General features: G+C 40.5%; 1 protein-coding gene across 3 annotated transcripts; it reads right to left on the minus strand.

Moving 5' to 3' along the window:
• Positions 1 to 1470: 1470 nt before the first annotated feature.
• LOC129776130 (uncharacterized) lies at positions 1471 to 7940 on the minus strand. Of its 3 annotated transcripts, none has more exons than XM_055781577.1 (3): positions 7613 to 7940; positions 2841 to 3076; positions 1471 to 2782 (listed from the first exon to the last, which is right to left on the minus strand). In XM_055781577.1, the coding sequence occupies exons 2-3, from the start codon at positions 3025 to 3027 to the stop codon at positions 1479 to 1481; spliced, it is 1491 nt and encodes a 496-aa protein (XP_055637552.1). In that variant the 5' UTR covers positions 3028 to 3076; positions 7613 to 7940; the 3' UTR covers positions 1471 to 1478. The 3 variants fall into 3 exon arrangements, with proteins under 3 accessions (XP_055637552.1, XP_055637543.1, XP_055637559.1); XM_055781568.1 differs by having other exon boundaries at positions 2841 to 3108; XM_055781584.1 differs by lacking the exon at positions 7613 to 7940 and adding an exon at positions 4548 to 4911.
• Between the last annotated feature and the right edge of the window lie 8898 nt (positions 7941 to 16838).

Consider the following 16838-nt stretch of genomic DNA (forward strand, 5'->3'; position numbering starts at 1 on the left):
GTTTGGGTGTGTGGTTATGATTTCAATGTCAACTCTTCTTCTTCTTCTTCAATGGCACTAACGTTCCTAGAGGAACTTCGCCGTCTCAACGTAGTATTACTTGCGTCATTTTTATTAGTACTTAGTTGAGATTTCTATGCCAAATAACACGCCTTGAATGCATTCTGAGTGGCAAGCTCTAGAATACGCGTGATCACAGTGCAAGTCGGAGGAAATTCCTTTGACGAAAAAATCCCCCGACCAGAACGGGAATCGAACCCGAACACCCGGCATGTTAGTTATGACGCTAACCACTCGGCCAAGGGAGCACAATGAGCACAATGTCAACTCGCTAAGGAAAATAATTGAAGGAAAAAATAAGCAAATATATATTCGTAAAATATAGTGCACAACCTCCTTTTGCTCTAGCCAATTACTTGTAACGGCCCTTTCCGGATCTCCTTCCCGGTATATGCACAGCATTCTCCTCCTCCCTGAGCGAAATCAGTTGAGCCACAATCAGCGTTATTTTTTGTCACCATCGCCGTAAGCTGATAGTACTCTTTTCCCCGCCGATGGGAGCCAAACAGAAGTACATTTTGCTTGGAAAGAAAGGCGAAAAGATATACTAAAACATCCTTCTGCACTGTTATGATTCGACAATAAAGCGCGAGCAGCTATTTTGCCAACGAATGCATTTGTCACCAAAAGATACGACTTGTTTTGTAAACAAATTTGTTTTTTCACGAGCAATGGCCGAACAGCAATTTTGACATTGCGGTCCACCTATAGTACAACGCCTTGCTACGGTGTAACTACAAGTGTCAACCAAGAACAGATTCATAAACAATAGAAGCTTGGACTAAATAAATCGGTCCAGTTGGGTATGAAATAAAAGTTAAATAATTAGAACCTGTTATCCCATCTTGTCTGCATACACTTGGTGCGTTACTATCGTCAGGATTGCGCACTCGGTTGCGCCGCACCTAGTTGTGCTCATTCTCATACAGGGTGCAGTATAGGTGAGAGCGACACAGTGTCACAGAGCGTGTTGGGTGATTCCTCGGTTTTAAGAGCCACACAATTACCAAGTTCAAATTAACTCCTATATCCAGATGGTTTAAGTTTCAATTGAGCCAAGTCTATTTGAAACTGTCGGGGTAGATTATTTGTAATGCAATTGATGCGAAATGATTCCAGGAAGGAAGAAATGGTGAATTTCGTTGGAAGGTGTTCGTCTCAAGAGATTTGACCCATGATCGTGAGGAAGGATCAATCCCTTGCTGACTTCGAAGCCCAAGAGCCCCGAAGGCCTCAAATCATATCTTTCCACTGATATCGTCGTAACCTGAATAAGAGTCACTGCTCCAGGTTATAAAACTCGTAACAGAAGGTAAATGATTGACGCATCGCACGATTTATTTGGATATTGACAAAAGGTACCTTTTCGGACATTCTGAAATCATATAAAAAATCATTTATTCTAGCAGCCTTTATTCCTACCTCAGAACTATCCTATAATTGAATGTAATCCAAGTACTGCCACTAATGCAGTACACCAACAGTAACACTAGCAGCACATTGTCTATCCTACAATAAACATACGCTACGTTTACTAGACTAGCGAGCACTACTATAAGCATTCCACCCACGAAACAGAGCGCTCCCTTGACCAGATTCCACTGACGGGCGCTGAACTTTTGCTTAATAACTAGATCTTGATACGAACAAGCGATCGCATGGCTCACGCCTATCAGCACGCATCCCGTCACCGTCCAAAAGCTGGATTTGGTGGAGTACACACAAAAATACCCAAACGCTTTGAAGAGAATACTGAAGATAAGCAACTTGTCGTGCTGCTTCCGAAACCTGATGTCACACCAAAGCAACAGCAATGAGCAGACGGTCCACGACGACGAGATGGTCACGTATGAAAGTAGCAACATTTGTCTTGATTTGGCCCGATGGTAGTAGTGAAAGGACATAAATTTAGCCAATATTGTCAGGAATAATACAAAAACACACAAGTCCGTAGACTTGAACAGCAAACAGCTGTAGAATTTTGGCTCGGTAAATGCGAAACGGACAGATTTGATTATTCTGGTGTTAATATGTTGTACCAAATGAATATTATTGTAGATCTTCGCGATGGACGTGAAAATTTGATTTATTTTCAGCCATTGTGAATCTTTGCTGACTTCTACCTGGGGTACGTGTGAGGTTGCCGCCTCATATTGTGCAATATTTTCATCATCTTCCTCGACGATAATTTCTAGAATTTCTACTCCATCCGAATTGAAGTACTTTCCATCTCTGGCAAATGTTTCCTCGTCATATTCACCCTCCATTGGTTTTGTGAGCTGTAAGTTATCCTCTTTACTGTAATTGGCTGGATTCTTCCAACTCATCATTGGTATCTGTTCTGCTTCGACAGGTCGTTTCTGCCGCGAATCGACATCCTCTTGGGTTCCAGTATAATTTTTTGCAACGTCATTATAAAACGATTCATTTCCCTTCTCGGTTATTTTCACGAGAGAATCCTGATCAAGTTTAAGAAAATTCTTTTCGTTTTCAATAAGAATCGTGAGTGGAATCAAATTCAACAGAATTCCTCCAAACATGACCAGTAAGGCACCGTACACGAAGTCTTCCCAGGGCCAATGAATCACTGTCAATAAGAAGAGCGATGAGATAGACTGACCGAAAGAGTGAAGAAACTTTATAACGAACATCTCCTTCTTGGCGTTGAAGATCTTGTCCAGAATCTTCCACATTTTGGAGAATACCAAGTGGTACCCGTAACCTGAAAACGGGAACAACATCATTAGAATGGGCATCCACTTCAACGTCGATGTACTCACCTCCTATCACGCTATACAGGAGCACAATCGTTAAGTATGAGCCACTATCCTTGATGTACATTTCGACGATACCACTCGCTGAGATTCCGATGCTCAGAATGGCGATGCCTATCAGTATGGTGCGGGTGTTGTTGAGATTGTACCGTACGAAGAGCGCCCGGTGGATCAGATTGAAGCCAAAGAGCATCGCCGATGGGCAGATCAGTTGCAGTTCCGCATTGTCGATTGCGATCACACTGAAGAAGTAGATTGGGGAGAAGATGATGACCTGAATGTAGACGATGTTGTTTCATTCACTATAGGAAAGCGCTTCGGTAGGGTTAGTCTGAACGCACAAAAGACGAATCATCAAGAAAAGGGAGCTGGAATTCGTTCCATCGTATTTATGATTTACGCAAAAGAGTTAAATAAAGTTTTAAAAGTGGCAAATGTAATGCTAAAACAGGCCTAAGTAGCTCGATGAATCCCTCTGCTACTACAGTGGTAAACATTCGTTTAGCCGCACCCTATTTTCCCTCAACATTTTTAAAAACAAGTCAATTATTTGTACAGTTTTGCTCATAAAACACGATTATTGTTTATTTTCATCGAATTCATTCTAAAAAAAAGTATAAATTCACTTTTTGTTTTCTGAGTAATTCAAATATGTGGAACCAGGGTGGACATTCGTTTAGCCGCATCCTGAAATTTCAATAAAAGAAGATTTGTGCGGCAAATTTTGAGTCCAATCGGTAGCTAATATTTGATATGTCCACCTCCATATAGGATCATTTTGAAAACTCGATTTGGCATCGAGTCAGACAGCTTTTAAAGTGTTGCATATTGATTATAGCCCAACATTCCTGAATTACTGCCTTGAGACTGGAAATGTTGTCAAATTGTCATCCGTTTGCATAGACCATCTCGGCCAAGATTCTCCATAGGTTCTCTATGGGATTGCAATCGACTGCCAGCAGGTCATTCAAGAAGCGGAATGTCCTTCTCGGCAAACCATGCCTTCGGTTGCTTGGAAACGTGGATCTATGCATAATCCTGCTGAAAAAACGACATCATCGGCAGCGTTATTCTCAATATGGCCAATCAAAACGTCCTCGAGTAATTGAAGATACTTTTCGGAGTTCATTCGGGTGAAAATAAAACAAATGAGAAGCTTGCTGTGATAGGAAACGGCTCCCCACACTGTCAAACTACCGCCCCCAAAGTTTCGCTTCGATCTCACGACATTCCGTTGACTTAAATTGTACCAATAGCAACTGTAACAGTCCAGACCATCCAAATTGAACTTTTTTCGCCGGAAAATACAACATTTCCCATTCTAGTTTCCATTCCATGTATTGCCGAGCGAAAATGAGATGGTTATGCTTATGGGTGGCGGTCAGTTTCGATTTCCCTTGAAGTTTCTTCCACGTGATGTTTGGTGACTCATTCAAGATGCGCGCAATATGCCTTTTCGTTACTGGAACAACCGATTCTGCCTTAATGTGTGAGCAGGACATCGTTTCCTGGTTGCTTCGTGTCTTATTCGACCTTTAAGACGCAAAGTAACTGTGGTGTTCTCATTTGTTGGTCGTTATATCCCATATTATTTAAAGAAATTCCGTACCACTCTCTCAGATAGACCAGTTTTTGTTACGATCGAGCGATTAGAAAACTTTTGTTCACTGAATATCTTTATTATTTTCCGCCCCACTTCCGTCAATAGAATACCTTTTGCCATTCCTTTAAATTCTACGTAAATCACTAATCTGACCAACTTCTTACGTTGCACATCTAATATTTATCATGTGAATTGAACATTCCCAAGTATTTTTTCAAAAAACACAGATAAAGGCTTGGTGATTATGCGAAAACTCGATTTTTATGCCCTCGGGCTAAACGTATGTCTCGGGAAAAAACGACGTTTGAATGTTTATATCCACCGATGCCGCCTTGAGTGTGTGTGATTGTGTCGCACGTCCTTTCAATAAAAGTGACTTAAATATACTATCACTACAGCAAATAAGTATTCCGATAAAAAGAACATTCCTAGTTGTTTTGTAAGTGTTTCAAGTTTTTTTTTCAAGTGCGGCTAAACGGCTAAATGTCTATCACTGTATATGATATCTTTGGACTTTGGAAATTCTTGCTATAATTCTTCCTCTCCATGTAGTACTGTACAAAATCTTTCAAAGCTAATTGAAAACATGGATTTGGAAGCATTTATCCGTGAGGCCCGTGATGTGTTATTAAAATTTGAGTAATTGATGCGCGCATTCAAGGATGGCTTTCAATTGGTTCAACGTTTCGTTTTTCAACAAAATCAGACCACATTCCGAGCATGAGATACATCGAACTGTGAAAAGTTTGGTGTGATCAGCACTCATGCTGTCTCCTCTCACTTGCTACAATTATGTTGACTCCATTCCAAGACGCAGCACAAAGTGTCCGGCAAAAGCTGTTTGATCAATCGTAAATCATGGAATGCTCGTTCTACACTAGGTCTTTTTTGATTCTAGCGGTTTTACTTCCTTCAATCCTCCGATCTGGTCAATATTGCGGAGTTGATCCACGTAGAAAAGTATGTAAACAATCGTGTCACTGGTCTTCTTTGTGTACAAATAGTAGCCCGCAGTCGATTGTTTAAATTCAATGCTGACCAGTGAATCATGAAATTGGTTATTCCAGCATTCGAGTGACTGCTCCAGTCCTAAAGAGATTTCTTTAGCTTACAGACCATTCCTGTGTGTATGCATCCCTGGCATCTTATTCACAGCATTCCCGGTCCATAGCTGCTGTTCTTTAACTCCCGGCCGCACAGGTTCTTGTCAAGTCCTGTTTCACCTGGTCCAACCACCAACCACCACCTGCTCCAATGCTCGCTGGGCTTCTCTTTTTCTTGTTCCCACCGGATTTGATCCGAGCACCATTTTTACAGGGCTGCTGTCCTGCAGTCTTGCAACACGCTCTGCTCATCGCAAACATCCAACCTTGGCGTCTTTCTGGATACTTCTTCGATTTATATTTCTTCTTGGTATAATTATTATTGGATTTCTCTAGTTCGCAGTAGAGTTGTCCCAGTACGTGGTTCATCCTTCTTCTCCACACACCGTTTTCCTGTGCACCACCGTATATTGTTCTGAGCACTTAGCGTTTGAAAACGACAAGTGCTTGTGAGTCGTCTTCGAGCATCGTCCACGCCGCCCATAGATAACAATCGGCCTAATTAGGGGTTTGTACATGGTACACTTCGAACGGGGCCGGAGTTTGTTGGACCTTAACGATTTGCGGAGGCCATATTAGACGCGACTTCCATTGACTATGCGGCTTCGAATTTATCGGCTGTTGTTGTTGTCAGTTGTTATCAACGAGCCAGGGTAGACAAATTCCTTTACCACCTTGAACTCATTGCCGTCGATCACAACACTACTACCAAGAAGAATTCTGTTGTGATCAACCCCGCTTGCTAGCATGTATATAGTTTTCAACGCATTGATCCCAAGTCTAATCATCCATGTTTCGTGTTTCAGTCGGGTATACAAGTCCGCTATCATCGCATGTGTTCTTCCAATTATATCCACATCATCGGCGAAGCAGATAAACTGACTAGATTTGTTGAAACATTTGACTTGTTGACAGCATTTGAACGAAATGAATATTGATTTTCTTTATTTCATTTTTCTATTTTACGACAGGGTTTTCCATTTCGGGCTTCCGAAAGTATACAGCCCTGCGCTGACAACCGTTTGACATAGCTGTCAACCAAAGCGTCATATCGGTAGTTGAATGTCTGCCATTTTACAATATGGATCGTTTTAGCATTGCACAACGTGTTAATTTTGTTAAATTATACTATAAAAATGATGAAAACCCGGCAAATGTTTTTCGAGCATTACGGACGGATTTTGGTCGTCATGGACGGCCTACAGAGCACACAATCGCTAATGTAGTGCGTAAATTCGAACAAACTGGATCAGTAGATATTGTGAAACCTGTGCATCATCGTAATGTGCGTTCGGCCGAAAATATTGCTACTGTTGCTGCCAGTGTGGAGGATGACCCGAATGTTTCGATTCCACGGCGTGCTCAGCAATTGGGCTTGTCAAACACATAATTGTGGCGAATTTTGCATTTGGACTTGCACCTACATCCATATAAAGTCCAACTGGTACAAAAATTAGAGCGTGGTGACCATGGAATGTGTCGGGCATACGTCGATTGGGTGAACGAACAACAGCAGCAAAATGCTGAATTTTTGCATTAAATTTTCTTCAGCGATGAGGCACATTTCGAGCTCGGTGGCGGTGTGGTGGTGGGTGGGTTATAAAAGGGGGATAACGAAGTTGCCTTCTAAATGGCAACAAGTTTGCGAACAAAACGGCACATATTTGACTTAAATTGGATAATTTAAAGTATATTAAATAAAGCGTCAAATTTCAATCAGAAATACAACATTTCTTTTCCCCAGCCCTATATGTTATTCCGTGTTGAGATAATAGAATCTTAATAGGAAAAGCAAGTAGTGTCTATAGAATATATATTCTGAAACATTTTTTTTACAATTTGTATCTTGAAAAATTCTGAAGAACCCTATTTGTAGATGTTTAAACAAAGTATTGATGTGTCGATTCAGTCTATCTTCACTACCAGCACCAGATTGTACACCACACACAAAACTTATCGTCATCATCACCCCCACAAATATTACTGTCAATTCATAAGAACACGAACTTTGTTCATAAGAGCAAAGTTTTTTCCTTAAACCATATTTTCTAAGTTATAACAGTAATCCTTACGTTTGTCAGAAATATGTAAATCAGCAACTTCCATTTCGGTAGAATCAGCACAATCAGATCCAACACTCGTGGTTCGACCATCTCATTGATAAAAGCCTCCATTATTCGCAATTCAAGGTTGCAAATTTGTAATCAGTTCCAACACGTTCCGGGAGGACATTTCCAGTTTGTGTCTACATAACTCTCAGTTCAAATACGAGCGATTTCCAATTTTTTTAGAACTATTCCCGGAAAACTCCTTCGTTATATTCAGTCTTGATAACCCGTGCGAATAATACTGCGGTATTACAATCAACATCATCACCACCAACCGTGTGCGAAAGGTTGAAGTGTGTGCGCGCGCGAGCTTTTTCCGAGATTCATAGCTGTCGCATTGTCCGTTCACTAGGTGGTTGGTAGGGACCGCCTTCACACATTCATCACACAACACCGTTTGTCTACGCAGCGTTATCTGTTTATCAGCCTTATCAGTCAGCAGCAAGCTGTGTAATTTCGGCTGAAACGATCCGAGAGGAATGTTTCAGCAGGTAAACAGACTAGCTTTGTTTCGCGTGCTTTGATTCACACTTTTCAAGGTTCGAGATGAGCATATTCGGGTAGCGGTTTGACCTAATCTCTGTTGCAGCATCTCGGGGTAATCGCACTTACCGTGATCTAAATATAGAATGGGACATATCTGATTTAAATTAGTCTCCACGTGTACGTATCTGGCAGAGTGTAAAGCATATTTTGATTGATAACCATGGAAGGAAATTAACAATTGAGTCCTAATCGGGAAAACAATTAGTAACAACAAACAAAACACGAAGAAACATAGGGCAATACATACCCATGGGTACAGGCCGTCAGGAAGAACCTATTGCCCGACACTGTGCTCATGTGGGTTCCAGGACACAGTGGCATTGCAGGGAACGAAGCGGCCGACCGATTTGCCGGAATCGGTCACATCGGACCGTTTTTCACTCGGGAGGTGCCGCTTGATGACATGAAGTTGTGGATCACCAACTCTTTCCGCACCTTCTGGCCCGAACAGTGGTTCGCAGAGAGAGGGCAGTTCGCCAGAAAGGTTAAGGGCTCGATTGCAGGATTCGAGGACGTTAAAATGATGCGAGAACAACGAATCCTATCTAGATTGCGAACCGGCCACTGCTCGGTCTCGCACGGATTCAGCGGAGGACCTTTCCGTCTACTCTGCGACCACTGCCAAATCCACAACTCCGTCGAACATTTCCTGTGTGGCTGCCCCAAATTTGATGATCTGCGAAATCGCTATGGAATCAGCGGGAGTATACGGGACATATTAAGCGACGATTCAGCCAGGGTAGCAGTGCTTTTCTGCTATTTAAAAGATGCCGAATTGATCTTCACGATCTAACACGTGAACAATGGATCAGCCACGAAGATCCTTGTTCCTTCCCCTCCACGATGAAGGGGAATAAGAACACTTCGGCATCTTCAACGGCAAGGTTTCATCTCCACTGGCCTGGAGCCATGGTCCGAGGACATCCTAGCCATCTGATCCAGCAAGTAGGCAGCAAGTGGAGAAACACCAATAATTTTTATTTAATTAGTTAAAAATGTTTTAAAATGTTCTTAATGTTATTATTCTAGTTCAAATTTATGGTTATTTTTATGTATATTTTATGTCATTTGTTTAACCATGCGGCAATGTCTACTGCCGTCGCTACAGAGGCGAACCAGCCCAGGAGGCTGAAAGTTGAGAGGCTAAAGAATAAAAAAAGGCACTACATTTAGAGGTACTTTTTCCGTGAGGGTTTCATGACCCATTGTGTGACACACATAGTGTTTGTGATCAATATTTTTTGACATTTAAAAAATGGATAAAAAAAATGGATCTTCGAGAGTGATCATGTTAGCGTTTGAAGGAATTAGACGTAGAAAATAGTTCTTTTTTATGATAACCTTTTCATTTTTCGTCCTCGAGAAGTAGCAACGTAGAAAATGGTTCTCGTTCATGATAAATTTTTAATTATTTTATCTTTTTAAAAAACCATCTATAAAAGAATCACTCTATACTTCGTAAAGGTAACTTGTAGGTGATTTCCATATCTCTGTTTCTCATTGTCAATAGCATCTAGTATTGAGGTTGTGAGGGCATGGCTAACCTAATCACAAATAATGTAAACATGTAATAATTGATATGCATATCCAACATATAATTTGTCTAGATATATGCTATCCACAATGGTTCAAATCTCGAAAAATCCGTCCTTAAATGATGAATAATAGCTTCAGAAGCTTATTTGGAAGAACAAAGTCAACTCTCTCGTTGCAGTGACGACCGAGAAATAATTATGTAATAGTATACTAAATTTATTTATTTCGACCATAATCCATGATTGTGACTGCTTTTCCTATCTGTGTCATGACAACTAATTATTTTTTTTACTCTCTATACTCAAAGAAATGGTAATGTTACTGGTACATGCCGTTTAACAATAATCTCATTTCTGGCCGTATCTGGTGACCTTACCTATAAATTGACCGATGGACCGAAAGTCTCTCATATACACTAGGTAACCCTCTAGAAACTGACAGACGAAATATTCCTTGTTTCCTCTTGGCATCTTGGCAAAAACAAATCTAATCTCTATCGAATTTGGCGTCCAAACATGAGAATTGAAAATGAAAATGGTAAATCATTTTCCGGTAGGTCAATAAAATGTTAGACAGCTTCCAATTCAACTTCGCCTTTATACGAGGTGTGTTCAAAAAGTAATGATTTTCGAATTTACGCGGATTACGTATATTCGATTCTAGATTTTTTTTTGTGGCATTATGTTGGTACTCATGTCTCTCAGTTATACTAACAAGTACGGCTATTTTGAATGATCAGTTAATTTTTGACAACTGTTTTTCTTACACCTGTTTCGGCTCATTTTCGATTTTCGTCTATTACAAAAATGGATCAAAGAATCTGTATCAAATTTTGTGTGAGAAACAAAATTAAGTGCGCGAACACATTCCGAATGTTGAGAGACATCTGGTGAACCTATCTTGGAGCGAAACAACGTTTATCGGAGTTCGAAAAAATGTGCTCGGAGGGTCGAAAAGATGTAAACGACGCAAAGCGTGCCGGAAGCCCGAGCACGTCAACAACTGAAATCGAATACAGCGTGGACTCGATTACATACACTTTCTGATTTTTTTCACTGCATATAATCGAATCATGTATATAATCGAGTCAAAAAAAAACTTGGTTTTTTTCATGTATTTTTTTATTTTTTGAATATAAAAGTGGAATTTGATTCATTCACTTAAAGTCAGAAAACACCTTTCTCACACGAAAAAAAAAAATTATCCAGATTCTCTCAGAAGGTGATAGACGATCATATTTGATGAAGAAAATCCTTGTTTAGTTTAGTTACATTTCTTCTTGAAATAAGTCATATTTGAAATATAACAAAGAATATTTTTTTCCAAACTGTATATAATCGAGTCCAAAATTGAATATAATCGAATCACATATAATCGAGTCTGTATATATTCGAGTCCGACCTGTATAAGTAATCCGTGGGTATACAAAAATCGTGATACTTTTAGAACAGCTCTTGTAGATAGAGTGGTCCACTCTATCCCATTCCATTAAGGGGGTATTCGAGTGTAGAGACACAATTTTCGGACAAAGAAAAAAAGCAAGAAATAATAATGAACCATCGATCGAATCCATATAAATTCAAACATTTTTTTAATTTTTTTAAATATAGCACAACAACTGCTTCAAAATATGTTTCGAAATGAGGAAATAGCAGATAATGCAAATAATGCAAAACCGATAAACAAATGTGTGGAGAGGTTATATCGAAGCAGTGTCGTTTCTGTTCCCGATCCAAAGAGCGAATGCATGGTCCTTTGTTTTAAAGAGGTATTAAACTTTGCAGTTCATTCGCCTTTAACGAATGCATGGGATAGCTGAAAACATCTCCGATTAGTTTATCGCATTCGAAATTATTCTGTTCCGGCATCGCGGGACGTGGTACTTCAACATTTTGCTGAAGTAAACAAAAACTGTTCAGTATGAAATCGATAAAAAATCACATAAAATCTTACTTGCGCTGAAAATGCAGTACACTTGCGATTTTACCACTTTTATTAATTTTTAGAACTTTGAAAATCGAGAAATATTGAAAAAATTTCAGAACATCGAAATCATTGAGGATTTTTTATTACTAACTTCATTGTGTGTTTAACACAGGCGCTCTCCGTGTGTATACACAGGAAATATCCCTTACATTCTATTCTACGTACTTTGGCGCGTGACTTATGCACCACCCTGTATATTCTACTTAATAGAGGAACATGTTCTATTTTGGCAAATGGTGACAAACATTAAACAAAAACCATATCGAATAATAATTTTATATTAAAATAAATAAAAATAAAATTTTCATTCCGTTAGTTACCGTCAAACAATCAAGTCGATTTTTCACTCGAAGCTACAATAGGTTATGGGCCTATTCATCGTTTTTTTTTTTGAAGCTTTGAATATTCGAAATGGCAACGTCAAGAATTGGAAGTTTGGGAAATCAAGATTCGAGATCACACGGTGCTTCAAGCCTACCTGGAATCGAGCGATTGTACGGACGGGAAAATTGGGCGACATGGAAGTTCGCCGTCAAGACTTACCTCGAACTTGAAGACCTCTGGGAGGCCGTCAAGCCCGAGAAGAACGAGGATGGAACTTTCAAAGCTATCGACCCTGTCAAGAATCGAAAAGCGAGAGCGAAGATTATTCTTCTGTTGGAACCAACGAATTACGTTCATGTAGAGGAAGCGACGACTGCAAAGCAAGTCTGGGATAATCTGGAGAAAGCGTTTGAAGACTCCGGACTCACTAGGCGAGTAGGACTTCTGCGGAAACTAGTGAAGACAGACCTGGGAAGCTATGCGTCGATGTCTGAATACGTCAACGAAGTGATTTCGACGGCTCACCAACTCAACGGGATTGGATTCAAAATTTCGGATGAGTGGATTGGCGCGTTGCTGCTGTGTGGTCTTCCTGACGAGTACAGACCAATGATTATGGCTCTGGAAAACTCTGGAACCCCTGTAACAGGAGATGCGACCAAGACAAAGCTACTGCAGGAGCTGCAGGTACCAATGTCGGATGCGGCACTACTGGCAAGAGGTAAGCGTGGAGGATTCAACAAGCAGCAGAAACCGGCCAATCAACCGAAGACGGAATCAAAGGGTCCGAAATGCAGGAAATGCAAGAAATTCGGGCACATCGCAAAGGATTGCAGGAGCAAGAAGGAAGAAGCTTTCTGTGTCGTCTTGTCATCGATCGAGTCCAATAGCAACACCGATTGGTTTTTCGATTCCGGTTCCGGTTCACATGACTCATAACAAGGTACTATTGAAGGAGTTGAAGCCATCAAATGGTAGCGTAGTTGCAGCGAACAAGGCTGAGATGAGTATCGAAGCAATCGGCAAAACCATTTTGCGACCGAGCTGCCGTGACAGAAGCACTAGTCTTCAAGTCAACGACGTGCGGTATATTCCGCAGCTATCTGTGAACCTCCTTTCTGTCAACAAAATTGTAAAGAACGGGTACAGTATGATTTTCGACAATGAAGGTTGTAGGGTGCTGACTCATAACATGACTCATAACAAGGTACTATTGAAGGAGTTGAAGCCATCAAATGGTAGCGTAGTTGCAGCGAACAAGGCTGAGATGAGTATCGAAGCAATCGGCAAAACCATTTTGCGACCGAGCTGCCGTGACAGAAGCACTAGTCTTCAAGTCAACGACGTGCGGTATATTCCGCAGCTATCTGTGAACCTCCTTTCTGTCAACAAAATTGTAAAGAACGGGTACAGTATGATTTTCGACAATGAAGGTTGTAGGGTGCTGAACGCGAGTGGCGATGTCGTGGCAACAGGCAGCAACACTAATGACATGTTCCAGTTGGATCAACATAATGGTGGAACGGCATTAACGTGCGTCGCAACAGTATCTTTGGATATCTGGCATCGACGGATGGGTCACCTGAACTCGACGGGACTGAAGAAACTTGCGGATGGACTGGTTGATGGCGTGCTACTGAGCAACAAGGCTGGGAATGATTGCAGTGTTTGTGCGATGGGAAAGCATAGCCGTCATCCATTCAATAAGAAAGGTTCCCGTGCATTGGAGCTGTTGGAGGTTGTTCATTCGGACATCTGCGGCCCGATCAGGTCAAATCGATCGGAGGAAGCAGGTATTACATCGTGTTTGTGGATGACAAGTCCAGACGGATGTTTGTATATTTTTTGCGATCGAAGTCGGAGGGCAAAGTTCTGGATATGTTTCGGAGATTCCACGTGATGGCTGAGCGGCAAACTGGACACAAGTTGAAGATTATCCGGACCGACAATGGATTGGAGTACACCAACCAGAAGTTTTCTGAATATTTAGCGAAGCAAAATGATGGAGCAAAATCATATCGCTAGAAGTGTGAATACAAGTATAAAATTCCAGATAATTAATATTTGAACCAATAACAAATTCAATCGAATATTAACAAAAATGTGTTAAAATAATTATGCTTATGCAGCAATACGCAATAGGTGATCGACTCAGCTCTCACTTGATAAAGCGTTAAATATATATAGAGCTGAACATTTATTTCGATTTATCGTTCCACCCGTTTAGCATATTTTGTTCCACCTGTCTGATGTATGTTGTGTCTACTGTCAGAGCAACGCGGTTTTCGCAGCCAAAGCTTGGAGTTTCTATCTTTTTTCGCACTGTCATGGGTGATATCGCGCTTTGCTCTGATTGGTTAATGAATAAAAATCGTTATTGAAGTAGAAAAATCGCGCTCATTGTGAATGATTGTAAATCCGGCATTACTGGACAAACAAACACAGAGAGAGATCGAAATCTTTCCTATTGCGAGCGATAAACTTCTACGCTTCGTATGTTATTAACCTGTCCATATTCCTCCCACTCATGTCCATAATATCCGCATCGAAAAAAAAGCTCTACTTTTCGGCTTCTTTTAATTTCTGTAAAAACATAGAAAAACACATTTTCATAAAACATTTGGCCAGTTATTTCGGAAACCAGTATATTGAACGGTAAGAAACTGCTTTCAAGTTTTGGAAAACATGAGTTTCCAAAGATATAATTGAAGTTCTTCTTAACATGTCTATCTTACCCCCATTTCCCCTACATGTCAAATCACCGAGTGAAAGAATTGTCATAATTTTTAGAGTTAGCGTGGAAACACACTAAACGGCTCACCCGCGCGATTTTCGCAATGACAAGTCGCAGCAGGAACTTGAAGTAAAACACATTAAGCGGCTCTCGGCTTATTATATTTTAGACGGATGCAAGACGAGTCTATGATACAAGGTACAACTGTTTGGATAGTAAGCGGATGAGAGATGCGGTATATAAAGACAGAATGGTGGAAAACGGAAGAGGGGATGTTTACCTGAGCAAGAGGGAGAGAGAAGTTGATCACAAACGTCTAAAATATTGCATTTCTCGACAATTTGGATGGAATTCGAGTATCCGCAGCTACATGACCGCAGAATGATTTTCACGTATTGGCTCACCTGAGAGTACATTTCTTATTGCCTTGCTTTATTTACACCTATCAAAAGCGCATAAACACTAATACTCCCACAAAACCGTTGCGGCGCATCATCTCCATCGACCCACCGCAGCGTATGAGTAACCTTACAACAGTGATATTGGAACCGCACACACCCGCCCCGCCTTATGTGTTTTATCTCATTCACATTTCATTATCGAGGCCCCGCGGCGATCTGTCATTGCAAAATCCGCGCGGGAGAGCCGTCCAGTGTGTTCTTACGCTTAAGGTGGGACCAGAATGCCGCGCCATGCGTCACGTTGCGACAATTGTGCTTTGACACTTCATTTTAAATATGTGTGTTTCCATTTAGTCGAACACAATAATGCGTTGCGTCATTAGCATCGTTGTACTAAACGCTAACATTTGTTCTAAACTGCTTGCGCAGAATTCGCGATGACAGTGGCATGACGTCGACGTCTGGTGACAATTTCAAATTAGGGCCATAATTTGGGTCCCAAACTCATTAGTGTAATCTTTATCAGATTAGAAGACACGAAGCCGGTTTTTAATTTTCACATCATGTTATTTGATTACTTGAAACACGTGTTTCTGACTTTCATTCAACCATACCATGAAAAAATTCAGCAACAATGTTGGAATTGTTTAGCCAATTCCACCATTGTTGCTGAATTTTTTCATCATAATATAGAGTTGTCTTCATAAACAATTTTCGTATGAGACTTTTACACCACCTGCAAACAAAAATGTTTTTCATTCAAATAGAGTACTAGTTTGATATAGAAAAGCTAATTTTCATTCATAATTTTAATTTTGAAAACGTGTTCATTCCGACTGAAAATCAGCTATTCTTTCACTCTCCCCTAAACTAGTAAACGAAGCTCAATGCCGCCAGCGCGGATATGTCAATGTGTTGTTTTTAAAAACATTCAACTGATCCTTGGACACAACAAGAATAAGATTTTCATACGAATTTTATTTTGTTTTTGTTTACATGGAAAGGGGTGACGCGAATGCTAGATTGTGACTGCAAACCAGCAGACTGCGTCGGTCGAATGTTTTAGTACAAAACGCAAGCAATGACTGCTGATGAGAAGCAACGCACAACGCGGCATTCTGTTTCCACCTTTACAATAGCACTCCGATTATCCGGGGAATAGTCGGGCTAGCTCACCGCGGATAACGAAAATCGCGGATAACGAAAATCGCGGATAACGCTGTAAATGACTAAAAAGAAGTTTCAAACACGAAAAAAAGATATTTCGGCATGAAAACTATGTTTTATCAATACATAAATCATTAAACTATCCATCTACCAGGTCGAGTACACCAGTGATCAGATAATGTGAAAGGCATGACCAAAACAAAAATGTATGAGTCTATCATTCACCGACAAATTCGGGGAAGGCCTGTAGATTTACTATGGAGCCTGCTTTCGCGGATAATCCGCACCGCGGATCATCGGGGTTCCACTGTATTAGGTTTGCTGGTTGCATACCTTCAGCGAATTAGTCTGTTTTGGTTTGCATCTCTGATTTTTTCCTCTGGAAAATATTTCAGAAACACCTAAATATATGCAATTTTATGTATATACATTTCGTTCGATTTTTTGATAAAAATCTAATGTGCAATGAAAAAAAATAATTCAAGATTGTCCAAAA

The sequence above is a fragment of the Toxorhynchites rutilus genome, chromosome 1 (genome assembly GCF_029784135.1).
Source record: "Toxorhynchites rutilus septentrionalis strain SRP chromosome 1, ASM2978413v1, whole genome shotgun sequence".
Lineage (NCBI taxonomy): Eukaryota > Metazoa > Arthropoda > Insecta > Diptera > Culicidae > Toxorhynchites > Toxorhynchites rutilus.

Bases quoted from the DNA above. Each gene is read 5' to 3' on its own strand.
- LOC129776130 (XM_055781568.1), bottom strand. From the start codon at position 7,714: ATGGAGGCTTTTATCAATGAGATGGTCGAACCACGAGTGTTGGATCTG. The intron at 3,109-7,612 runs GTAAGGATTACT...GTCTACATTCAG, and splicing joins TTTACATATTTCTGACAAAC to GTCATCATCTTCTCCCCAAT. The intron at 2,783-2,840 runs GTGAGTACATCG...TCCCGTTTTCAG, and splicing joins CCTGTATAGCGTGATAGGAG to GTTACGGGTACCACTTGGTA.